Source organism: Idiotropiscis lumnitzeri, chromosome 4 (genome assembly GCF_059441095.1).
Source record: "Idiotropiscis lumnitzeri isolate Australia: NSW breed Sydney's pygmy pipehorse chromosome 4, RoL_Ilum_1.0, whole genome shotgun sequence".
Classification (NCBI taxonomy): domain Eukaryota; kingdom Metazoa; phylum Chordata; class Actinopteri; order Syngnathiformes; family Syngnathidae; genus Idiotropiscis; species Idiotropiscis lumnitzeri.
In genome coordinates this window covers 19,796,889-19,824,829 of record NC_142394.1, presented here as the reverse complement: position 1 = coordinate 19,824,829, position 27,941 = coordinate 19,796,889, and the positions used below count along the sequence as shown (strand labels likewise).

General features: G+C 38.7%; 1 protein-coding gene across 5 annotated transcripts in view; it reads right to left on the bottom strand.

The window, feature by feature from the left end:
* gria2b (glutamate receptor, ionotropic, AMPA 2b) overlaps positions 1–25,773 on the bottom strand; it is a 43,676-nt gene extending 17,903 nt beyond the window's left edge. For 2 of the 5 annotated variants that reach the window (XR_015842879.1, XM_088293950.1), the window contains exons 1-7: positions 23,230–23,657; positions 22,991–23,131; positions 9,583–9,822; positions 3,223–3,419; positions 1,358–1,411; positions 1,125–1,283; positions 388–555 (exon numbers count right to left, since the gene is read on the bottom strand). Coding sequence is in view for 4 of the 5 variants with exons in the window: in XM_088293950.1 (XP_088150076.1) it covers positions 388–555; positions 1,125–1,283; positions 1,358–1,411; positions 3,223–3,419; positions 9,583–9,822; positions 22,991–23,131; positions 23,230–23,332 (1,062 nt within the window). In the remaining variant the exon portion in view is untranslated. Of the gene's footprint in view, positions 1–387; positions 556–1,124; positions 1,284–1,357; positions 1,412–3,222; positions 3,420–9,582; positions 9,823–22,990; positions 23,132–23,229; positions 23,659–25,633 lie in introns of those variants that run through there. The other 3 variants (XM_088293947.1, XM_088293951.1, XM_088293948.1) reach the window with 3 other exon arrangements.
* Between the last annotated feature and the right edge of the window lie 2,168 nt (positions 25,774–27,941).

Below are 27,941 nucleotides of genomic sequence, written 5' to 3'. Positions count from 1 at the left end.
TTGATTGGGTGCCCCGCCCACCCACCAATGACCACCCAGTGAATGACTGGCATCCAATCTGGAGGCGAATTTTTTTTTTCACAAAAGACAGCTGTGATACACTCCACTTCACATTGCCTGAGGAATATGTTGAATCAGTTGGCTCATATACAATATGCCGTGCCGACATATATTCCACAATCGTTTTCCATATACAGCCGCTCCTTATTCGAAGATTTCCACTAAAAAACTAGAAAATCCTTCCTTGGTTTAATCACGTGTAAGAACAACATCAATCATTTCCGTGCGATACCCGCCGCCTTTGCTGTCGTTTGCGCCTTCCCAAAGGCTTCCAAATCTACCGTTACCGTGGCAACCCGTCACGAGACGAGCGCGGCTCTGTCTTACCTGCTTCAGCGCTCGCTCAATCTCCACTCCCTGAGCCCAGGGAACGGCCGGGTTGGCCAGGCAGTCGCCGGTGTTGGCTCGCCGGGTGAAGTCGATGCGCTGCTTGTGCAAGTAGCGGAAGGCCTCCGTCATCACCTGCACCGCGTCGTACGTCAACGCCGACGTGTACTACGTAGCAGAAGACGGAGGAAGGAACACTAGTTAGCTAGTAACAAAAAAAAAGTGACTATAGAAACCCCATTCATATGCACGGCATACTCGCCACAATTTCACCTATTTGTGTTTTATGTGTTGTTTTTGAAATGCCTTAAAAATGCAACAAGATGACACGGAAATAGAAATTGCTCGGTAATTTGGTGTTTTCTTTCATTAAATTCATTCATTACAAAAAGGTAAATAAAGTATGTTGGTATCTCCTGAGGGTGCTCAGCGGAGGCCTGTGACTTGCCGAGTGCCATTCTAGTTACACCCTAAAGTGCTTAAATTTATTAAACCAGCTGTCTCTACTCAACATTATGATGCACTTTAATGAGGACTCGAGCTTGAACAGGAAGGAATTTCAAAGTGGATTCAGTAGAACAACATGGGATTCACGACGATTCACGAGCCCATGTGGCCGGACGTTGCTGGAGTGCATATCCAGTACATGATGGTCTTGGCCAGACTTGCTTAATAATGCACATAGCGTACATGTCTGAAGCACTGTGTTACATGCAAACATGAAGTCCAACGCTCACCCTGATCTTGCTGTCTGCTCCCGGGTACTCCTTCTCCTCCAAGGCCTCCCACCTCTGGTCAAACTTAGACACCAGCGGCTCGTCAAAATCCACAATCTGGAAACCTGACACGTTGGCGCCGCCGTACTGGATTTTAGATAGGTCGCCGTCGACAAAACCCTGAAAACAAGACGATATGAGGTGACTTTTGTAGTCTTGCGACGTAAAAAAACTTTCTGATGGCTTACTCTTACCAAATTGGCGATGATGTAATGGTAGCCTTTCACGTGTCTGCCAATGGTGATAACCTGCAGGATTATAAAATTAGATGGGAAAAATATTCTTAATTGCATACAAAATTGAGTATGTTATGATCTTCTGTTCCTGTTAATCGATTAACTCATTTACTACCAGCCGAGTAAAAAAAAAGAAAAAAAAGATCATTGACGTGTTTAGCCGTCAATGGTAGTAAATGGGTTAAGTAACAGATCGTTCAAATTAGCACCTGTGGATTCATACCTGCATCCAATCTTTTTAACATGGCTAAGGTATACAATTTTGGTAGCAGTTCAGAACATTTTCAGGTCTTTTTGCAATCCCGTAGTTTAAGATTAAATTTTTGGAAAATTATTAAATAGGCTTGAGCTATTTATCGAAAAAAAATGTTTATGGGTCTGTCTGATCTTTTTTCAATGAAAATTTTTTGACGTGCAATGTTTTACATTAACAACAGATAGGAGCTAGTTTACAAAAGCACAGTGTTTCTAAACCTAATAACGTTTCAGACCCGGAAAACTAAGGACTGTAATTCTCGCTAGGAAACGGGGAACACCAGCAGAATGGTTTTTCCATTTGACAAGAAAGGTGACCTGCGGAAGGCAATCAGAGTGAAGCGCGTGCTGAACATTGCCCGCTTTTACATTGCAGAAGCAAGGCTTTATCTATGGAGGACTGAAAGTGCCAAAATTAAAAAAAAAATACACCATGAAATAAGTAATATATGATATATAATTATATTAAGTAATTAATATATGATTAATAATAATTAATAATTGAAAAATGTACGTAATTAATGACAATTTTAATTAAACATTTCATGATGTATTAATTCATTTAATTTTGGCATTTTCAGTCCTCCATAATAATCTACATTTTAATTAAAGAAAAATACCTTTTTGCTTTTTCCTAAACATTGATTCAAATGGGAAATTGTAAAATTGGAGATCTAATTTTGAAACCATATCGCTCGGCCTTACTTCCACCTCCCACAACCAATCCATTGGAATTTTTCGTGTGTGTTACCCAACTGAAGGAGGGCATCCCTTTTGAATTCCTTCCAAAGGCCAACGGTGAGTCACACGAGCTAGCGTCGCTGATGCTTGTGGCCATTATTGCTGCATTAATAACCTGTGGTGTTAACAGTAACAAATGTGGCAGAAAGAGATATCCAGAGCGACCTGTCCTTATCAGCGGCAGCAGCAACGGAGGTGGAAAAAGGGGACAGAAAATTGATCGGCTTTGTAGTGTTTGAAGGCTTGACAGGTGTGACACACCCGAAGCTAATCCCGCCGCTTGACTGGCACCTCTGTCTGTCGAGACGACGGCGCCGGGCAGATCTGAATATTAACGTTTTGTATCTGCGACCCGCGTACGAAACCTGGAGTGTCTACCTGGAGTTCCCTGATACACAACATGTTGGTTTTATTGCGCAAAACCAGAAAATATTCAATTACGGTGAACGCTTGCCGCTTTGCAATTCGCTATTCAGAATTCACTATTCTGTTTTCTGCACTTCGTGATTTAACGGAAAATTCAACAATTGGCTTGTTTGTCTTCTGTCTATAAACGAAAGCCCTGGCAAGGAAGAAAATGGGAATTGGTGTCAAGGAAATATATTGAAGTGATACATCTCAACTGGCAGACGAAATCTTGAGCTTTGTGTGTCACAAAGGAGTTAGTTTTTTATGGATTGTTAGTGGGAGTTAACGGCGAGTGGAATGTGACCGTGACAAAATGTGTTTGACACCCAGTAGAGAGTTACAGTACATTTTGAAGTTTACGATGATTAAATCAGGTCAGTCAGGTTTTACTATATAGTATTAGAAGTGTAAAAAAAGACCTGGTCCATGATGTCTTTGACTTTGTCTTGTTCACAGTCCAGGATCACCCTTCGCTCCTTCTTGTTCTCCAAGTCCTGGAAAAGTGAGCGGTACGCTTCGTCCTTGCGCTCATCTTTCAGGTTGCCCACGTTGATCGCCGTCACTTGCCACTTCCTCTCGGCCGCCGTGTCCAGGACCACCTGAAGCGTCGTCAGGCCTGAGAAAGTGGCCAAGAGGGTGTGGGAGGGCGCAAAATCACAATAAAGCTTTGGGGTTTCATTTCCCTGGCAACAACATTTCAAGTTAGGCGATAGAAAATCGTCGAACAAGACAAAACACCAATGGCAGAACGCTGCCTATGCCTAACAATTTGAATGGTCCCCATTCAAGTAGACTGTAACAGCTCAGAGCTTTACATTTTTCTATTGGATTAGGGCAATAATTGAATCAAATGCCCTTTTGGGCAACCACTCTACAACATTTTATGCACATTGTGTATGAAAAACCCTACTAACTATAAACAACCAACACACTCATAGCTAACAGAGTACCTCATTAACAACCAACCCACCAAATGACCACTGACAACTCAGCACCTAACAAACCAACTAACTAATTAACTGACCAATTGACTAACTTATGAATCAGATTACTGGCCAACCAGCTAACTAACCAACCAAACAAATATTAAACCGACTAAATGAGTCACCGACTGACTAGCCAACTAACTGCCAAGCCACCCGACTACTCACTGTCAAATTAACCAATCAACCGACCAACTAACTCACAAGCCGACAAACTGAGTAATCAACCAACTACTGTGACTGACTAAGAAACTAACCAGCCAAAAGATGAAAAGACCAGCCAACCAAACAAACTGACCACCTAACTAGCCAGCAGACTAATCAACCAATTGACTGACCGACTAATGAACTAATAAGCAACAAACCAACTAACTGGGTAACGAACTAATAAACAACCAACTGACAAACCAAAAGACTGACAAACTAACCACCCAATTCACTAACTAAACAACACAATAACCAAACAACTCAGAACCAGAGTAATCAACCAACCCACTCACTAACCGACTAACCAACAGCAGCCCAAATTGCTTCCCTTGCTCATATGTGAAAGCAGCATCATTATTCTGGAAATAAGCTCAATAATGCGGCAGACACGACATATTCACGGTCAGGCATTGTTGGTTTATTGCCGATTGGCTGCCATCTCAGGCTCGTTAAAAAGCCGTGTGATTCAGTGCTTTTATGCAACGAGCTTGTCAGGGTGACTCACAGGTATTCTGCATTGCAACCAAGTGTGGGAGGGAAGTGTCTCGTACAGCACATACTTCATGGAAGGCCATCATTTCTTATATTTGTTGGTGAGTTCTTTATTGATCTGTTGGTTTTTTTCCCCTTATTGTCTTAAATTTGACTCCGCCCACTGCCTGAAGACAGCTGGGATGGGCTCAAGAGGGCCCGCAAACCTCATGAGGAGAAGCGGCTTAGATGATGGATGAATGGATGGTCTTAAAATTGTCAAGCTCAAAATTGTCAACTGAGAAAGGAACTCTACAATCAAGTTTCATTCTTAAGGGCTCACAAAGAACAGATCAGAGGCTAAATTCAAGACTACAAATGCATGTGCTATATGCAATTTCTTTTTTTTTTAGTGTGCAACAACGTTTGTAGAGGCAACTGTGAACAGTACCGTTACTAGTTGAGCCTCTGCCCTTATTTTATTATCAAGTAAATTGTTAGTAAATTGACAAATGATATCTAAAATGCGTATCCTCAGTTTCCGACTGAGTTCCGTTCGTTTGTCGAATTTCCGACCACCGATGAGAAACAATTGCTTGAAATTAAGAGTTGGACCTCCGAAAGTCTACTTTCAATTTCTATTTTCTACTATATAGCCTACCTAAGACACAGCAAGAACTCAATCTAAAAAAAAACTTGAAATAATGTCTTGGTAGCTCAATCATATCCCCCCTCCTTATTCTAAGCGAACCAGTAATAAAATCTATTAAAATTTTGAATTCCTTATTTTATGACTTATGAATTTAAAAAAAACTTGAAGCAAATGAAATGCTCTCACACAAACACTGCCTGGTAAGAAGAAAAAGCATATTTTGCCTTCACTTGAAACATTTAATCCGACTTGGATTTGAGTTTTTGCACAAATGAAAGCAATCTGGGATACTATTGTCGTTCTAATGGTTTTACTCTGGGTAAAACTACGACAGATTTCTGCTTTAATTCATTTTTGAACTGCCAGCTGCGAGATGACTAATCGACAGATCCAATGAAATTCCTCCGCAAATGTGCAAAACGTCCGCAACGGAGCTGATTAACGAGTCTTTGAGTGCGATGGAGCGGCCAAATGTGCTCCTCCAGTCTTTATATCACCATCTTGTTTGGCCTTTTATTCCCTTTTTTTTTTTTGCTCCCCTCAAAACAGATTCCCGACCCGGACGGGACGTTAAATTATGCCTCTTGATCAATGTGACGTTCCCTGCAAGTTAAAGACATTTCACAGCTGAATCTCGCCCATATCGATCCTCGGGTTGCGCTTTAATAAAAAAAAATAAAAAAAAGCCTGGTGTATGTAATCCTGGCGTGACGGCGGTGGGGTGAAATATCGATCAATTTTTGTTTTTTACGACGCTGGAAAATGGGAGACTCACACTTTTATTTGAACGAGCTGGAACGATACGTGTCATAATTACAATGAGGACACAATGTTCTGTCTGACCCATGAGCTAAAAACAGGTCATTCTGACTTCAGAAGATTGTGGATTGGATCTTGAGACTTGATGAAGAGGCATGTGGCTCGTTGTGCAAGGTTTGTTGTTGTACTCTCAAAGTGACAGTCAATAATCAGATGTTTGCAGCTGTCATTCCAGTCAGAAATGATGCCGACTGTGGTCACCTACAATTTTTGAACCTGATGGAAAAACATACAATTGTGATCATCACAAATATATAATCACAATCCAGTCCCCAAAACATACAACTTTGATCGTGATACGAATCATATTCAATTATGTCATCGCAAACGCACATTTGTGATCTGCATTGCAAACATCCAATTACAATCCGCATTTTAAAACATGCAATTGTGATACGGCTTACAATTGTGCTCTGGATCGCAAACATTAAATTGTGATCTGGTCAAAAAAGACACAATCCAGCTCATGAACCTACAATTGTGATCCGGATTGCAAACTTAAATTTGTGAACCTGACCCAAAAATAAACAAAAGAAATTACATTGTGATCCTGGTTACAAACAACCAATTGTGATCCGAACCACAATCATAGAATTACGATCCTGATCAAACAGATTTCAAACAGAATTGTGGTCTGTCTTGAAAATACACATCAGTGATCCTGATCACAAAAAACACAATTTCAATGCTGATCACACACAAACAATTGTGATCTTGATCGTAAAAACACAACTGTGACAATAAACACAAAACTGCTATCTGGGGGCAGCATGGATCAGCGGGAGACTGGTCATTTCCCAACCTCATCTAAATTGCAGTCGCAATCACAATCACACAATTGTCATCATGATCAAAATCGAGATGCCGATCACAAACATAAAATTGTTCTCAATTACTCGAAACAGGGCGTTCACGGAGATTAAGAACCCTATGCTACTCTACGAAGCCTTAAGACTTTCCCATGTGATCCACAGCAGAGTGCACAATATTTCGTCGATAGACATGGACGAGTAGCGCATGTTGCATGCATGAGGCCTGCTGAGTGCACACACAAGGCATCGCGTGAATAATGCACTCGCAAGAAGAGAGTCTATTGACTTGCGAGTGCTTGCTCGTTGGCTTAGCGAGGATTTAGTGCAGCGCTGCTCTTTCCACCATTTGCCTCCGCGCTAAGCATGACACGCACACGCATCGACGGCATCTCCTCGGACGCCTTTCATGCTGTACCCTTCCCCCCCCCACCTCATCTCTCCTCTTTACGCATTCATCCCATTCAGCAACGCGACTCGGTGCCTGTCCGCAAAAAATAAAAAAAATAAATAAATGAATAAATAAATAAATAAAATGGACAAATCCACCACCCCCCCAAAAAAATCCTGCTTAAAACATGCCGCATGAAACCTGCTGCTTACTGTATTAGTGCGACGGGCACCGATGGGGACCGCAGTGCATATATTTCGCCATCGCACGGCTGTCTAATTAGGTCAGTGTGATCCTCTCGTTCCCATGGTAACCAATGTGTGGTACTGGCGAGAGGAAGGGATGGAAGGAAGGCGGAGGAGTGACTGAGCAGGTCGCTAAGGGATGCGAGGATGTGTGTAGGTGTGTGCGCGTCTGTGCGTGTGTGCGTATTTGACGGATGTGAGGGAGTCGTCATCGGTTAGGATGAATTCACACGTCGAGCCACTTCACTGCGTTTATGTAAGAAGTATATTCGCCAGAAACTACATTAGGCACAGCAGTCAAATCTAAAGGGAATCATGACAAGAAACCAAAAAACTAAAAAAAAAAAAGCATTAAAATGCTCCAAATTCTTAATAAATGTCTATTTTTTTTTTTTAAGCGCAATGATCTTGAAAATAGCCATTTTCAAACAAAATTGGAGGTTGTCTGTGTATTACGCCAACTTCTTGAAACTTCTTTTGGGGGTCTCCGCATTATAGACATGCCTACCAAAGTCTATGTTGCTAAGAGAAACTGGCTTGGGTGGATACATTTTCTTTGAAGGACCCCAGAAAAATGACGACGATGATCCCTAAATTGACCAATTAAAACCAAAATGGTAGACTTCCTGAGTCTTTTTGGGCATGGCTTATTGAGACTTTTTTTTTCATGTTGTGAAGTGACCCGAAAGCCTCCCAATCACAAACAAATGTCCACATTATTACTTGCATTATTATTCTGATTAGAAGTGTGGAGGTCCACAGCTGCAGGGCCCATCACCTCCACTGCATGTCACAACTACCACACACGTCCAATTGATGTGACATAAAACACACACACACACACAAACTCATAAACACGTGTTGCAGTTGATTGTATGTGACAAGCCCCCTTTCATTAAATGCTCCTGGGGGGTCCAATACAGAACCGCATGGGGAGGCAATGCAAACACTGAAGACCTGAGGACGTTTTCGGCACTACGAGGACAAAACCATCAACTCACAAGTTCCAAGTAACACCTTGGAATTTACTGAAATAGAATGAAAAGGAGCCCATGGTATACCTGAATAGAATAGAATATTGCCTTACATTATATTGGATGTATAGTGATGTTTAGTTATATAACATTGTTTAAATATTCATATTGATAATGCATATATTATAGCCCACTATTACAGTGGACTTCCGTTATTCGTTGGAGATAGTGACCGGGTCGAATCCATATCCATATAGTATTCTAATTTTATTTTATTTTTTAAACTCAAAATATTTGACTATGTTGTGGGGTGAACACCCCCCCAAAAATTATTAAAAACAATTGACAAATATAGAATTACATTTTGAAGAAAAAAGAATCCACGAATATGCAAATCTGCTGATTCTGAACCATGAGTGAGCGGGATCCACTGTATTTTAAGGTAGAATATAAAGATAAAAGTCACGAAAATATTCAAATATTTTTATAAGCAGTTATTTTGGGATAAATATTATATTTTGATATTTACATATCCATGTATTTTAATTATAAATATTACCACAGATTTCTTTAGCAGTTTTTTTATTATATTGCATTGTATTCATTATTCAACTGTTTTATATTGTACTAAACTGCACATGTGACATTATTCATAAATATACATTATTGTTATTATACTATACAGTATAAATATTGTATTAATAGATCAATGCATCTTGAATAGGATTCTCAATCCATGCGGTACAATACGATTCAACGACGTATCAAATTTCAAATGTAACTATTTGATTCTGGTCGACTTATTTGCATAATGATTCGATTCAATACGGTACGGCTGGAGATTTCGTCATATTTATAAATATGCATTGACATGTAAAAGCGATCCGAAGCCCAAACTAGTTAAGTTACAATTCAAGAATGCAACAATTTCAAAATGTAATGCTCATCATTAATGAGTTATCATTTGGATTTGTGCATTCGTATGACACAACAGAATATGAATTATTATGTTTGTGGAGGATACCATTTGTAGAAAAGACCCCACATTTCAAATTAATTTCCAAACTGCAGCTAAACCATTGAAATATTTTGAGAATTTAACAAATTTTCCAATTCTAAACGCAAAATTTGCTGCAATGGCCGACGATCACACGCGTGAAAATCAAATGTGATGACCAACCATCTACTTTCAAGAAAGAAATGTTCAGTTAACAGCGTGCTGTCTGACCTCGATCGCTGTCGTACAGGTAGGCGAACTTGTCCCACTTGTAGTACTCGATGAGGCTGAGCAGCGGCCCCTTGATGTCGGGCCTCATCTGGATGATGAACTGTTGGTTGCCGTCCAGCGGGAAGCTGGGCGTGATGAAGGACACGTGCAGCGTGCCGCAGAACGACGTGATGGTGTTGACCGATTTCTTGTCGTAGAATCCGAAGATGGCGTAGACGCCCCTGGAGAACTGCGAGCAGACTGCAACGCAGAGAGACAAAACAAGTTTGTTGTTTTACATCCGTTAACGCGCCTCGGGGACGCGCGTTGTTCGCCGTGCTTGGCGGCTGATTAATTGATTTCCGTCTTTTAGCTACACCGGGGGACTGCTTGTACTTAAGAGGACACATGCAGGAGAAAGTCACTAAAAGCCAACAAGTCTGCTGAATCTCAGGATGTTCGATGGCTCGTTCGCAAACGGCAACATAATTAGTTTGGCTTATCTTAGGCTAACAGCAAATGCGAGATTTTGACTTATTTAAGAAATATAATCATTAGTTTACATGAAATAAAGGGAGGGAAAAAAATCAATAATTTGTTACCTTTTTACAAAGGGACCAATGAATTAAATTTTTATTTCTTTTTTAATACATTAACACTTTAAGGCCTCTTTATATTCCCGCGTCAGCACGGTCGATAATTGTCGCATCGTATCACATGACCGACGCGTCTGCAACACATGCCCCCACGCACGTCAGAGCGAACGTCGACGGGCGCATTCTCTCTCCTGATTGGTCCGTTATGTCACATGCTGCAATGACGACATCGGGTTTCCCGGCAGAAAACATGGACCAAATAGACGAGCGACTGTGCAAGGAGGTGCACAAATACATTCATCGATATGATGGTGTAGCGCCATCCCTGTTCAACAATTTAGTATGAACCAAAAAAAAAAAAAATTAAAAATTTTGACTATCTTTGTGTTTTATCAATATTGTCGGAATTTCAACAAAAGAAATGTCGTAATATTTGTTCAGTCAAGAATCCTAATTCGGTGAATCCTACCCCAAAAAAATGACGTAACATTTGTGTTTTTGAAAGTATTCTTTGTGGAATTGAACAAACGATTGCATGAAATTCAAGCCCAAAAAATGTACAGTCAAGAATTTAGTAGGAAATTTCAGGAACAATCGTCCATTAAAGTTATTTAGCAGCGCGTCAATGCTAATAATCATTGGCCATATTAGCAAGCCCTTCATGCCTTTTGTAACTTTGCCGTCTTGGTTTGAGAGCAAGTATGCCGCATGTAATCTACATTTTCATTCCCAATGATTTGCATCCTCTATTCTGCTGACTTTGCAAAAATCACCGGCGCTGTATAATTTACGAGCCGTGCCCCGTCGCATTCACCAAAGTGGCTTTTTCCGACATCTAACATTCATTATGCAGCAAGCGCCCAGAAGACGTTCGTTGTCGCCGCTGCTGCTTTTGTTGCAGTAAACACACAGAAAAGCTTTTCCGCCGTCCTGAGCTTGCCGGCCGTTCGTATTGATCGCATGTAACTTCATCAGCTTTATTGACCGCGCTCTGGTGTAATTAATGTAATGAGGTATTTCTTCAAGTGCAATATAATGGGAATGACTTGCTGACACGGACAGCTGGAGTCCGTTGAGAGGAGATAGAAAGCAAACCGACGGGGTGTCCCGCCCAAAAAGCTCACCTGAGTTGTCCAATGAAAAGCACGTATTGCCAATTTTTGTGAGCTCTTGCTTTTTCCAACAAATGGATCACAGTCTATGTCTTCATAAGAATTTTGCAGCTAATTCAACAAATGGCCACAATCATCTCACACTCATTAAAGTTCACGCAGGTATTTTGTGAGAAATGGCTTCCTTCGGATTTGATTTCTTAAGAAATTAACACTTACAAAAATGTCAAATTATTTTTCTGACAAGAATCTAGTGAGAAAACGAACAAAAAAATTAGCACAAAGAGAGTTGTATGAAAACATAATGTATTTTTTTTCTTCAAGAGAATTTACCATGGAATTGAAAAAAATGTCTTTTTGTTTTTACACAAAATGTTTCAGAATTTTGCATGAATTTGTACAAAGAATGAGCACCAATGTTGTGTTCTTATAAGAACTAAGTAGAAAGTTTTTTGTGATAAATGAATGTTTTTTGTACAATCTTTTTGCTCCTACAAGAGCAAAAGTATGAAATTGTAAACTAATGTGCTCAATCTTTTTTTTAATTTTTTTGTTTGCATAAAGTTGTACAAATATGTATCGTATTTTTTCCATTATAAGAATTTAGTATGAGATTATGAAAAAAATGACAAACAAAAAACAATCTTTATATTCTCTGTTAGCAATTACTCTTACAAAACTTTTGTAGGAAATGGCACCAAAAATTTAAATCAGAAATTGTAGGAAATATCTTACAATTGGTGTGTGCTCACAAGAATAATATAAAACTGTGTGAACAAAAAATGATTTAAGATGTTTGTCCGAAATTTAATGTATAATGATCATCACACAGCAGTGAAGCGAGGCAATGCCCTCAGCAATGGCAAAAAAAAAAAAACCTTCTCCGACAAAACTCCACTAAATAGTCCAAAGTCTTTTCTTCACTCTTTTGCAACCTAAAAAGTTCACAAGATGTATTTTTTTGGGGGGGGAGACAAGTCAATCCGTCGCAATAAAGAAGTCGGCGACGCGTAATTGCTGGCTGGCAGAAAGAGTGAAGGATTGTGGGAAAAGCCATTAGGCCTTTGTCACATGTGACTGCCTCTCAATGAATCCTTCTCACAAATCCCTCCTCACACTCGCAACAACTAAACGACTATTAGTTCTCAAGTCCACGTACAAAATGTTTGACTGTTCCACTCACTTCACTGAGAATCTTCAACTGCATGCTGGCTTCATAATTTACGCAATAAACAGGACGTGATTTAAAAAAAAAAAACGTCTTAGGTAGGTGTGCAAAGTGCAGCGCAAGATTTGAGAGAAGGAATTTGTACAAAAACAAAGCACAATATTTGATCTTTCAAGAATTTCGTGCAATATTGTACGAGTCAGTACGTTGTGTTATAAATACGAAATAAATAAATAAATTGAGCCTAATGTACGGACTTCTCAAGTTAAGGTCCAAAATATTTAACTGTACCGGTAACCTCACTTAAAGAGTCTACAACGTACTACGCTGCGTCTTTTGGACGGACGGATGTTCGGCTCTCGTGTCTTGTCACCTTGCGAGAAGGTGAACGGCATGAAACAAATTTAGCCGTTCCAATTAGCTGACCCGCTTTTCGCCGGTGTGCCACCCAGAGGGCCGCGTCGTCTTTTTTTTACGCTGCTGTTTATGCTGATCAAAGTTTGCATTTGCATAAATTATCATGAAACAGTCACCTACGCCTCACCCCGACAGCGCCGAAGAATTTAGGAGTGGATTGCGCAAAGAAATTGCAAAAGCTTAGTGTTGATTTCACAGGACAATGTGCTATTTTTTTGTGCAATCTTTGTTTTCTCAACATTTAGTGTGAAGATACAAAAACGTAGCGTAATCTTTGTGTGCTAATATAAAATCTGTAGGAAATTCAATAAAAAAAATAAATACACAAACTTAGTTCTTTGTCAGCAAAGCATCATCATTTATGTGGCCTCATGAGAATTTAGTAGGAAACACAATTTAGTATTTTTATATGAATTTACTTGATCATTCTATACTAAAAATAGAGAAACTTTATGTAATTCTTAGGGAATTCTACAAGATAATGTGAATCGTTTTAGTGTTGTATCATGGGGTTCGTAATAATTTAAAAGATTGTTCTCACGGGAATTTTGTAGAAAATTGCACACAAAAATATCAGATTTCTGTTTGAGAAATTTTGTAGGAAATTGCATTATTTTGCATAATATTGTGTTCTGACAAAAAAAATTTAGAAAATTTTACAACCAAATAGGAACATTTATTCTCAAAATAATTTTCAAAATTGTACAAAAAAATTAAAACAATATTTGAACATCAGTATCAAATTGCACAAAAATGTCAAAATGAATTAAGTAGGAAATTGTAGCAAAAGCAAAACAACACAAATTAATTTTGCACAAGAATCCTGTGCTAAGGTACACAATAAAAATAAAAAAAAGTAACACAATCTTTCTCTTCCCTCCAAAACTGAGTAGGAAAAGAATTTTCGCAGGTCACACAAAATAATTACCTCCCGAGAATTAAGTCAAAATTGAAAACCTTAACATGAGATGTCAGTGCATCCCATTTCCGAATTTTGGACGTTTTTTTTCCAAGCTGAGCAAAGACCAGATTTGCATCAATTACATCAGCCACCTTGGCGTGCCTCGCATCACTCCGGAATTCCATGACAGGACACTAAAATGTGTCCCTGCTGTAAAACCCTTCTCTGAATGGATTAGAGCAGGTTTTGTTGCCATGGTAACCTCCCCTCAGCCCCCGACTCCACACCATCCCACACACACTTTCTACCAAAGGACACTTGCATGAATCAACCTCATTTAGCTTGTGAGGATGGATTGATAATGGAAGACAAACTGACCCTGAGCAGGGCCAAAATGATGAATCAGCACACACACACACACACACACACATGTCAGTGACACAGCAATCATCAGCAGTGTGAACAGATTTGACTGTTGTCCCACTCAAGTGCTGCGTCGCCGTGGCAACAAGGCTCAGGGACTTTTCATTCAAATGTGGACCAGCTAGCACACAGAATGTTGTGTTGCCATCCGGTTTTCGATTTTTTTTTTTTTTTTTTTTTCCAACTTCGACCTTGTCTGCGGCATCCAAACAAGCCCAAAGGAGCGTTCTGCGGATCGCTTAGATTTCATTTGCGGTTAAAGATCCTGAGAGGCTGACCAGCCAGTCCATTGGCGTTAGCGCACAGGAGCCGCAAAGCTCAAAGGCAGGACGGCGTAAAGGAAGTTGTGTTTTAAAAGAAAAAAGATTGTTACGAATGAAGATGTGCAGGTGGAATGTTTTTAGGGAAACAAAATTGAAACGTGTCAACCAAGAAATAAAATTGCACATTACGCTTAAGTTGCACTTTTATATATAAAAAAACAAAACTGTGTAATGTTATGGGACAAATATTCAGAGAATGAAGTTTTATTTTTGTAAGATTCTGGTTGCATCAATCATTGCAATATGATGACAGTATTCATGTAAAATGAAGAGATTTTAATCATAAAAGTAATATTCTCGTAATATTCCGACTATTTGTGTAAAAAGACTTATCTTTGGTATGTCCATAAAAAAATAGTTTTCCCTCATAAAAATAGTGACTATGTGATAAAGTCATAACATTCCTATTTTGGATTTTAATCACGTAAAATGATGACTTATTCTCATAAATCGTGTTTTCACTCATAGAAATAGTGACTTCTAAAATTACAATTAAGTGAAATGCAATATCAAAGATCAAAATAATAATGTGATGTATTTCTCATCAAAATCATGTTCATGTGATATGATCACGTTGTTCGCGTAATATTTTGACATTCAACTACAATTGTGATTTTTTTCTCATGAAAATAGCGGTTTATCTAAATTTACAAAGGTAGTCACATGAAAAAATAAATATTTTTTGCTCAGAACATTACGATTGACGTAAAACTACATTTTTCTAATAGAAATATTTAGATCCGAATTGATTACGCTGTTCATGTTAATATTTTTTTCCTCACATTGAACTGCAACTTTTTTTCATTTAGTGTTACATTATTTGTACAATTGTTCTCTTGAAGTTTTGACTATTTACTCACGTTATTATAACAATATTCACTTAAAAACGTTTCTTTCACAAAATAGTAAGTTAAGTTTTTTTCTTGTGATAATATGATATTCATATAGGATATTTTTTACTTATTATATAACAAGTATTGATGTTAAAAGGCTTTTTGTTTTGCTTTTTTTTTTTTTTGCATGATTGACCGCTTGATGTAAAATGAAATAATGATTTTATTGTGGTTGTCGAATTTTTTACGCTCTTGCTGAGCTTTATTATAATCTAGGTAGCCCTTCCTATTATGAGGCGGTCCATTTCTGGGAGCTTGGGGGATGTTTCCGTGGCGACTGTCGGCTATATTAAAAAGAAGACGGACTTGTGGGGGATGTGACTGGCGGCCACAATGACTTGAGTTTTTTTTTTCTCCTCCTTTGAGCCGTCCTTCCGGCAGCTGCTCTCGACAAGAACACTGCAGCTCAGTTCTTGTCAACTTCTATCGCCAACCACCCCCCCCCCCCCTTCCTCCTCCTCGCCATCGCTCGCCTTTTGTGCACTGACCTGTTTCCTGGAGGCGTTCTAATGGCCTGCGACAAAGCTTCGCAAGCGAATTCATGCGCAGCTTAGCGCCCCCTAGTGTAACGTCTTTTTTTTTTTTTTTATGCTTCCTGTGGCCTCCTTTAGATTTGGAAGTAGGCAGAGGTGGGGGAGGAGGAGGAGATGTGACACCATGGCAACAGTCTGAACCATTTTGTCTCGCTCAAGCGAGGCAAAGAGCGTCCTTCACATGCCCACTCGGATGTTAACTACACGCAGTTCTGGAAAGAAAAATGTTCGCAAAGGGTTTTCTAATAAAAGATATGACTCGTTTTATTGACTCTTTTATTATTATTATTTTCTCTAGTATTATCAAAAGACAATTCACGTAAAAAGTATTTTTGTCTAATAACTATTTTATCATATTAGTTTTTCTCAAAGAAAATTGACTTGTTTTTTTTGTAATTATGACAATGTCATAAAAGAAATCTCATTAAGTGGTTTCTTTTTTATTAGTAACGTTACAACAGCATTCGTCTGAATATGTTCCTTGTTAAATTATGACATTGCATCATAATATACGACAATATTCTTTTTTCTCTCGCAAAACTGCAACTTTCCTCAGGCAATGATACAACAGTAAAATCATTTTTTCATTAGGAATCTTTTTAGCGCAATTCTTTTCTTTTTTTGTTTTTTTTCCCTCATACAAAGTTACTTATGATCTCGTAGTGTGTCCCAGTAAATTAAAATTTTTATTTGTTGCTTGAAATTGCAACATTTTAGTTATTTTCATTAAAAATGTTGACGATCCATATAAATACCATAATACACGTAAAATCCAATTTTAAATCATAAAATTGAGTCTTCTCACACAGCTTGGATTTTTTTCATGTAATATCAAAATCTGTATGAAATTATGAGTTTCTTGTTTGGTGAAATGAAAATGTAATACAAAATCATTCACATAAATTAGGTAAACACACACAAACATACATTATTACAGGCACCCCAAAATAAAAATATCTTGAAAAGAGTATTGTGCCTGTGTACACAACGATGCACCACACTGAGGTGTAAACCACTATCGATCGGGATACGTGAATCGCGGCTACTTCCTGTCATAAAAACACAACGTACGCTTCATGACCTTTAACGCAAATACCAAAGCAGACTTGGTGTGTCCTAATGATCTCCCAACAAACGGACAAGCGCCGCCACGCATGTGAAGGAGGGCGTTGCCGTGGCAACCCGAGTGAACTGACTCCGCTGTTTCTCTCTATTTAACCGTTACTTCCCTTTTTAGATACGGTACTTCCTCTAATAGACTGATAGTGTCTAATTGAAATATCCCGCACTATGAGCTTCATTACTAACACTGTTTTTGCCATTCATTTAAAAGGGTTATCGAATGGTGAGTCATTTTGTACTTTCATCACACTTTCACAAAAAAAAAAAAAAGGGAGGCTAATTAAAATAATAACCATCCCCACACAGAATTTCTCCACCACAAGTTTTAAACGTTGGACATATTGCTACCATGTTGAAGATAAAAGGTAATCACAGCTGCAGTTTTTGCGCAAATTAGCATTAGCTTGTGATAATGTATGACGAGTAAATTGTTTACTTGGAGTGGGTAACGTCATATGCCAAATAGTTACATTGAGTCACAAGTGTAATTCCGTGGCTCGGTGATAAAATTCCGTATCAACCAGTGAGTTGAAAAAAAAAATGATTCCATTGTCCTGCCAAGTGACACATACAGTCATCTATACCTCAGTCTCATCTAGTATCGTATTTGACCCCCTGAGCCCGGGTTTTTATACGCTCCATTTGTTCATGGCCTTCAACTCACTGTGACGCATCATTCCATGCATTGCATGACATAAATACCTAAAATACTGTGAAAATAAATTACACGTTGACAGGAATATGAAACAGAGTCGGGTCAAAAGTATAAGTCATCAGATGCCAATATGATATTAATACAGAAGATTATTTATGGTATTAGACGGATTGTTTGAGATGGTTGACGATGACTTCAATTGCAATACAGCACAAAAAAAGGACGGAAAAGTAATCAAAACTAAAGAACAATGTGGTGATTTCAATTGGGACAGAACAAATACAGACATTTGTGATATTAATTATCACATTGTTTGTCTGTGATTTGCTAGGGCACACTGTCGCCCTACGCTATGGCAACATTGCATAACTTTCCCTGTAGCCATTTGTATTTTTAATGAGAAAAAAATCAAATGCAAACATTTGGCAGGCTAAATGTCATAAATCGGATCAAAAAGGCAACGTGTGTACAAAAAAAGTTTTAGTTTTTTTTTTAATTTTACATTTTAGACTAAAGACTTGACAGTCATTCAGGTATCTATTCAGTATATACAAAACAAAATTTTAGTTTAGAATAGAAATAGTCGTATTTTGAATGCACACGTTTATAAATGAAAGAAATGTATTAACAGTCAGATTTTGAGAATTGCAGTCATGTAGAGCATAATATGCAAAATAAAACAGTAGTGCAATTTAGTGGGAGTCAAACAATGTCACGTCCTTATTTGCAATTTATCAGTCTGATGGCCTGAGGGACAAAGCTATTTCAAAACTCAGTAGGACTGCACTGACTGCTGCGGAATTCTTTTTGGCACATAGTCAGGTACTATTTTCAACAAAACGAAAGAAATGCTAACATGTTAACTGGAGGTAAAGGCGTCGGTAAAGATTAAGAAAGAAATAATAACATGAGTGCAAATACGCTATGGTGGATTGAAAAAGGATTCGTACATTTTGACTTGTAGTCAGATATTGTTTGAAAAATAAAATGCTAATATGCTTACATTTGGCATTCTTAAAATGTACATAATGCAAGAAGGCAATGTGATTAAAAAACAAAAACACGCCAAAGCAATTTGATTAGAATTTACACAGTCAGGTACTATTTTTAAGATGAACGTGTGAAATGCTAGTATGCTAGCAGTTGGTGTTCTCAAAATGTATGTTGATAAAAACTTAGCAGCTGCTATACTAAATGGCAGGATACTATAAAATTTTACATTTGGCACAATTATCTGGAACTATTTTGAACAGACTGAATAAAATGCTAACATGTTAGCAGTTGATTATTATAGTCAGGCACTCTTTGAAAAGAATTGATGTAACGCTAACATGCTAGCAGGTAGAATCCAAAAAATGTACGTTTAGATAAAGGGTCAGAATTTTTAGTTTTCCCCTAAATTGGAATTTTGACTAAAAATGGATGAAAGGCTAACATGTCATCAGTTAATATTTTAAAAATGCACGTCAACAAATCAACACAGCGAACAAGTGAACGATGACCAGATTAAACGACAGCTAAAAATGTTATTGTTTGTGCAACCCTCTTTCTCGCGCATCTCCCGCTGTTTTAATGGCAGCAGGGAAGCTGGCGAAACATCTGTTGGCGCCAAAAGATGAAACAGTCGTTTTTGCATTGCTCCCGAAAGGACTCAACTTGCCTTTTTATGCCCTTCCCTCACTCTGTCCCCGCTGTTGTTTATTATTTCTTATCTAGCTAGATTGTGTGCCATCCACTAGTGGCACAACTGGCCGCTTGACCTCGCCCGAGAGGCCAACTTCATGATTAATGCGCGCATATTTTAGAGTTATGTCGATGGCCTCGGAGCCGGGGCAGCCGGGGTTCACAGGGTGTCTGCTTGATTGACAGCTGAGGCAGAGAGGGAGGGGCAGCCAATGAAAAAGACCTGAAGTAAATATGATAAATTGGACTTAAAGTTCTCATTAAACAGGAGTTCAGAACTTGTATTATCTTCTTATTTATTTTTAAAAAAAAAATGGTTGAGCCCTTGTGGTCAATTCGCCTTTGATGTTTAAGGCAGACAACAAGCGTACGCTCGTCTGATAATTAGGCCGCTTCACTAAACGTCTCCTGAAATGAGTGCCCAAAATCAATGAGCAGATCATCTCGCATAAGTGTTAATCAATTTCAAGTTGTATCTTTTACTCTCACAAGCTCGGAACAGAATGGCCAATGAAAGCGTGTTATATTCTTTAAGATTGACAAAACGATGATTTATTCTGAAATGTTGCCGTTTTGATGACGGTTAATAGCAGCGCCGTCGATTAACGGATTCGACTTCGGTCAAAGGACAAAATGATGGACTTTGAAACAAATGGTCTTCTTTTTTTTTTTTTTTCTGCCAGCAGTTCGGCGTCATCGCTCGACAGATTCAAAATCAACCAAAGGACAAAATGTCTGACTTATTTGGGACAGAGAAGCTATTCAAATATATCAGTCCGGAAACATTCACGTATATTTGATTCGAAAGAACAAGCGCTTTGAAATTTTGCAGTTTGTATCGGCTCTGACAGCGAGTGAGCTAATATTCTTCTTCTCCTTAACACGGTGCTTCCGAAATTTTTGGCTACAAAATGTTTGCCGTTTTTTAATAACACTTTATCGGCAATGCTATCACGTAACAAATTCAACAAATTTCAAAGAACAAAATGTTTGTTTTGTTTGCGACTAGAATGCTATTGTTTTGCCCCGTCCAAATACATAAGGGTTCAGGAATTTTGCCGATTTTATTACACTTAAAATTAGAGCCATAGATTCAATAGCAACTAAAGAACAAAACGTCTATCTCATTTGAGAAAGGGATGCTATTGTTTTTGTCCGTCAAAATGCTAAACTTTGCTGTTTTTACATGACTTGGCAAATTTAATACTTAAGAACAAAATGTACTTTTGTTTCTGGACATACAATCACTAATCTTCCTCCATCTAAACGCGAATTGCTTCTGAAATTTTACAATTATCGGTTCCGAAATGGTTGCCGTTTTTCTTTACGTTTTATAGCAGTGTGATCGTACGGCATATTAAATAGCAATCAAGAACAAAATGTCCGTCTTAAGGGATGCGGGGCATTATTTGTTCTCCGTATGAATGCCTTTAAGATGGCCAAACATCAAGAGCTTACTGAAAATGAAAATGTGTGCATTCAAGCATTTCATGATGCCCAATGGACTCTTTTTTATGAGTCGGTCTAATAAATGTGTAGATACGGCATCAGGTAAGGCGACGACGGCAAGCCCCCGATGGATATGTCCGCTAGCTCGCTAGCTAGCCTGAGTCATGTTGCCCTTTTAAAGGACACGGCCTGAAGACGTGCACTTACATTTACGACACGCACACGCACACGGACACGTACGCATGCACACGATAAGTTGAACAGCAGCACAGCCTAAGTGTAAAAAAGATGCAAGCGCATCAAAGCTAATGACTTGCATGCATGCTTATGAAACCTTTAGCGTTAAGGTCATACTTGCATTGCTAACAAACCCAAGATTAGTTATTAGCGGATTCATGATTTTAAAGGGTGCAGGGGGCCGATTTTTCCACTTTGTGCGAACAGCTACTCTTTAGCAAAGTGATTGTGTTTTAATTCTTATTGTTTGCTTTATTTTGCTTTACATTTTATAATCTCTTATGTCCCCTTAAATACATAAGTTGCTCAGGAGATTCAAGCAAAGAAAAAAAAAAAAGAATTGTGCTTTCGTCCTTATTATGAACGTTGATCTAGTTAATTTTGTCAAAGAATTTTCAACATGTTATGTAAACTAAATAAACACAGACGTTGCTCAGCAGTCGCTATTATGCTCAAGGAAAAAAAAAACAATAGTGCTTTAATTCTTATTGTTCACTCTAATCTGGTTGAAAACAGTTTCAACATTTTGTCATTTCGTAAACTAAACAAACACAAGTTGCGCCACACACCATACTCTGAGAAATTTCATATCCACGTGGGCAAAATGATTGTTTTAATTCTCATCGTCGAAGCCTAATTGCACATTCTAGTCGTGCTGCAGCGTTTGTATGCTGAGCACTTTGATGATGGTCGCCCACTTGCATCAGACTGCCCAGCGTGAGCGTGTTCATGCTGGAGACTGAGTTTTTTTTTTTTTCTTGTTTTTTTTAATGCAGATGAAATGGATTGGATGCCGGCGAGCACCAATCACAAGTCTGTGATTTATATTGAAGGGAGCAGTCGCATAGCAACCAAGCGCCTCAACATGAACTATGTGGAGGAGAGGGTGGGGGGTAACGTTACGTAAAAACAATACAAATGGAAGCAAACTAATTGCAAAATAAAGAATGGTCACAAAATAGTGATCATGAAATCTAAACTAATAGCAGGTTACATATTCAAAATTTAGAATGGAATAAATATAATTTAGACACTAAAAATAATAAAATATTTAAGCACAGTCATAGGAAGAGTGAATAATGCAAAGAGCTTTGATTTAAAAGACTAAACAAAATCATTCATAAAAAATTAAAAATGAATGAATACGAATATGAAAATTAATATATTTTATACAGAACATTAAATAAAAATTATCATGAAAAATAAACTAATATTAATGTAAATGTAAACAAAATAAAAACACATTGAATAAAAATAAAGTAAAATTAAACAAAGAAAAATATAACCAAAAAAACAAAAATGAGAGAAAGCATGAATAGGTAGAAGTCAAGACTACAAAAATAAATTATTGATATATAACAGTGTAGATAAAACAAATGTAAAAATGCAATACAATAGACTAAGAACAAATAAAATAAATAAATTCAGAAAATAAAGAAAAATAAAATTCTGCTAAAAATTAAATCCAAATGAAAAATATACAGCAAAACAACAACAATAAACAAAAATCAACGGAATAATGGGAACTAATAGATACATTTGAAGAAACAGAAATAAAAATAAATTGAATAAAAATAAAACAATGCTTAAAAAAAAGTCAAAATAACCAATAGAAAACAACACTGAAATAATGACCAAATAAAATGTTTTAAAAATGCTGAAAAATGTTGTCTGTGGGCAAATTCCATATACCTCTTTCCTCCAGGAGAAGAAGGATGTTCTCATTTGCCTCACAGACAACGAAGACTATGAGCTATGCACGGTGTTGTGGATGTGAAGGAATGAAATGATGGATGCGGTCGTTGCCGTGGAAACCAACTTTTCCTCCCCTTCCCCCCCTTATCTGCCTTCTCCCCTTGCATCCATCCACACATCATACCATATGGCGCAATGCATTTTTTTTTTCAAGGCACTCACAGCAATTGGTGACAGCAAAGCTGTTGGCCACCTCCAGGTTGTCGATGTGAGGCGTGAGCCGGAACTCGGCCGTACCGAACTGGACCATGCCTATCCGGAAGGCGCTGTACTCTTGGTCCGCACCCCTCGGAAAGAGCCCCCCTGTACGGGTGGAAAGACATGCACCAGTCTTCCTAAAACGCAATGCGCTTCATTTTTGGCGCACATTTTTTTTTTTCGGATTGTTTGGGCGCACTCACCGATTTGGACGCTGGGTGAGCCTCCGTGCGCGCACCCCCACAAGACGAGGAGGAAGGACACGGAGAAATGCACAATCTGCTGCATGGCCGCGGTGGTCCGCATCTACCGTACACACACTCAGGGAGGGGAAGCAGGAATATTCCAGGAGAGAGACGGACGATGAAGGCGTTAAATCCCACGCATCCTTTTTTTTTTTTTTTTTTTTGGGTGGGGGGAGCGGGTGGGGGGGGAGGTGCAGCCGGGCGTGCAATTAATGACAGCTAAGGTTGGAGGTGGAAAATAAAAGGGGGTGACCCCAGTAGTCGAGGAATAAAGGACCCTTAGCGACGGAGCGGCGAGCGCGGCTGATTCCTACTCCGAGTGCGGCGCTCCTCTCTTAGCATCACCCCCCCTCTCTCTACTCTTCCCTCCCCCCTCCTCCTCAAGCCAAGAACCGAATGCTAATGAGGCGGCGGCCGAAGATTGCCGAAAGGAGAGCCAGTCACTAGATTGACGTCAGCGACGCACCGTGCGCATTCATGAGCGATGCGTGGAGACAGGGATGTTTCTAGTAGGGTTCAACAAATTGGAAAAATAATGTTATTGCAATTTATTTTTAACAGTAATAAATCCAGCTGGATTACAATGCACCATATTAGATTTATCAAAGATAAATATGATGGTCTTAAAGTTTAGGCTTACATTAAAATAAAGTTAAATTAGCTATAATATATATATATCCATTATATGTACCGCTTCTCCTCACTAGGGTCGCGGGGGGCGCTGGAGCCTATCCCAGCTATCTTCAGGCAGTAGGCGGGGGACACCCTGAACTGGTTGCCAGCCAATTGCAGGGCACACAGAGACAAACAACCATCCGCGCTCACACTCATACCTAGGGGCAATTTCGAGTGTTCAATCAACCTGCCATGCATGTTTTTGGAAGTGTAAGTTTTTGTCCCTCCATCAAGATACATCCGAACACCAATGACCATGTTCGGGCGTCCTTCAGCACCACGGACAGCAGAAATTCAATTTGCATGAGTCCAGTCGAGGAAATTTACCAAGAAAAAAATTTCGCCTGAAGTCTGATAGAATAAAGACAGACGATTAAGTTGAATTTGGCAGGAAATCTAGAAATGGATGAGTAAGTAGAAGAGGTCTGCGGCAGCTTGGAGCATGGAGGTGTTCTGAATACATAACAGTCGAGTTGCAATATCAAGCATGCCCGACACATGGGGGGGTTGAGTTCTTCAAACCAACAGGGAAGTGTCCCAGGGTCAGCCAGAGTGCTGAGATCAAACACTACATCAACTTTTGTCAACTGAACATTTTATAAATATCTGACCTTTTTATTTAAGTCTACATGGAGCGAGAAAATTATAAACCGATCTTGATCAGAACATGAGAGGCAGAATAAACCAATGTAGGGAAATATTAGTTGAGACTAGCAACAATGCAAAGATAAATGTACATGAAAAATTGCCTTTATACTCGTTAGAAGCGAGGTTAGTCCTGTATTGTTATAATGAAAATTAATTAAATTCAAACTAAAATTCAGGGGGAAAAAAAATTTCAATTAACCAAGTTGAATAAAATCAAGAATGCTTAAAAAGGGAGAAAAAAACATTTCAATAAACCAAGTCGAATAAAATCAAGAATGCTTAAAAAACATTAAATGAAATTACATTTTCTGTTCATAAACCGAACTAGAACTATATCAAATATGTTTCTTTGTCAATCCATTTCATACGTGAGGTTTTGGGGCTTCCTGTTTTGCTGTACTACCATATAGAAGAACGGAATTGTAGTTCACTCTATAACACAATACTTGGTGACCTTTTTTCATGAAATCAATATATCATTAAATGCTCCATGTGAAAAAGCTAAAGCTAAAACTAATAACTAAAGTGAAGTGTTTTTCCAAATCACAAAACAAATAAGAATGATCAAACCTACTTTAAAACAAATTGAAACAAACCGAATTAAAAAAATATATATATTCTAAATGAAATAAAAAAAGTATAGCCTCCAGAACAATTATAAACTTGATCAGACGATTTCACGATCAGAAAAAGTATGAGATAAAAAACGCTTACATATTGAGGGAGCGCTACGAAAAATACCCCAAAAATACAAGAATGATTACAAAAAGTAAGTCCATTGCAAAAAGACAAAGGAAAAAGAAACGAAAAAGACCAAGCAGACATAGAAATAAAACAGCAAATATTTTGATAATATAAAGTAAGAAAACAAAAAAAGTGCACAAGAGAAGTAAAAAAAAGCGGGAAAAAAAGTTGGTAAAAGAAAAATGTTGGAAAACAGCTAAAAGGGTGAAAAAAGGCAGAATGAAAAACGAAAAGAACCAAGTTAAGGGGAAAACATGAAAAAAAATACGAATACCAAAAAAAAAAATTTACCTACCTCTGTCTTTCCACAAATCCACATGCTTGTTTTTTTTTTTTTTGTAATGTCCTGGAATCATCCACATCGCAGCTTGAGACTTCAGTTGATGACGTGCTGCCCACCATGGCCTGCATCCTGGCCTCCTGCGGGGGGGGGGCGGCCTGGTGAGAGGTCGTGTCAGATTAGTGCTCGCCCTGTGTGATATAGGTTAGCGCGATAGGACGCTACACACACGCTCATGCGTCCACTAGAGAAGCATCAAAGCATGTCAGTGTCTATTAAACAGGTCATTGTACAGCAACACGGTGGCATATTTAAAAGTTGAGAAACATTGGCTTATTATCGATGGCAACACAGAAGGTCCGTGGAGTGAACGAGACGGTCTTCTTGCTCAATCAGTACATAATGGCATTACAACCAACTTGATTTAGTATAAAAATGCAAAATGTTCGATTCAGCCGATCAGACTTGTGTAAAGTTACAATTGATTAAAAGATAAATTTAATGGCGACGATTTAGGGGTCGCTTGGAGGTAAGAGAGGGCAGGATTCGGCTGTGACCAGGGGAACGCTATTGGTTTAACCCCAAACCGAAATGAAACGTATTCCAGTCACCTTGACTCCTCATCCATCTTGTTTTCTCTTTCCAGAGCTAGGTCTACTCCCAATATATCTTTGCTGCTGTAACACTTCAAATTTCCCCATTGTGGGACTAATAAAGGACATATTTATCTTTATCTTTAATACTCACACTTGCACCTTTGCGCCTCGCAACTGCGCGTTCCCGTCCAGGCTTGCGAGTATGTAGCGTGTCCCAATTCTCTAAAGTGCTCTGTCGCCCCGCCCCTTTTGTGCCCTTGTTCCACACTTCGGTCGAGCCCGTCGTCTTCACGATGCCGCCGAAGCATATTACCCACAATCCATTGCGAATTTGATCAAAATAGCAGGAATTGAGGTTCGATTTAATTCCTTTGCAATTGGCGAAAAATGTTATTTTCAAAAGCAAAGAAGTATATAACGTCATTTTTGTATTTGTTGTATTCAGTGATGATTTAAAGTTACATAGATAATATATTTTTAAATTTACTTGCGTGTTTTGCCGTATTCTCTATTTGCAACCTTCTGGGCGTGCGCACTGAGCAGTAATGGAGCCATAGCTGCCATTGACGAAGTAGTTTCTAAATTTCTACTTTATGAAGTTTTAAAACAATTTTAATCAGCAAAACAACTGGTGCCACCGTGTTTGACGACGGAGTGGCATGAGCCGAAGATCCAACACGCACCGTCTCAATTCTGCAATTTTCTAAGTTTATGACCAACGTTCTTGAACACGACGGGGACTCCTACTACATGTCCACTTCAATAAGGACCGTTGGATGGAGTGTGGCTATTGGAATTGGCAACCAAAATCTGCATCTTCACCACACTTCCAGTGTCTAGGTTGGCATCCATCTTGTTTCATTAAACACTGACAATCAATCAATACTTGTTAGTGTGAATAATAGATGAGAAAGAGCAGTCCCCAGGAAAGAAAGGTCTGATTTTTAAAGGGTACATTTTAATTATCTTGTAAACTAATAGTGGGGTCTAATTTTTTGTTGTTTATATGCTCATTTCCCAAACTGAAATTTGCCAGATTGTGACATCACACTTAAGTACATTTACATAACCTCGCCCTAAATTAAGTTTCAGCACCCATGATCTGGTAGACAGGCTGGGTGAAGACAGCCATTGTTTTCAAGACAGGTCCACCAGTCTCACTTAAAATCTAAAGGAAAATGCGCCTGGTAGCCATCCCCAATTAGCACTGGCAATTAAATGGGTGAACATTCTCAAACTGGATCAATCTATTAAAGATAAAATTTACAAAAAATAACAATCAACCGATCATTAAATTTTCCAATAATCAAAAGCAAGATTAGGTCAGTGGCCAAGAACACTGGCATTGAAGCAGGAGTGAAGAAAGTTCAGATTCACTCACCAACATCACAATTCCATCAAATTGACATAATACCACCCCCACACCAAATCCAAGATCTGCCATTTTCAAATCACAGCCTCACGACCACACTGTGTCGCAATCGCGTCAAAGCCAAAAGCTAAGCAGAGCTGCAGCGTGCAGATTAGCATTAGCAACATTGAGTGATCTTGAGAATTTAGTGAGAGGGAGTTGTTTTTTTTGATAATGTCTGCTGAATGAAGCAAATGGACAGATCCGCTAAACATCCTATAGTGTACAGTACAGTATGTAGTGCTGCATCCACCAGTAAAAATACGATTTATGTTGCCCCACCCCCCCGCCAAACACACACACACGCACACACACC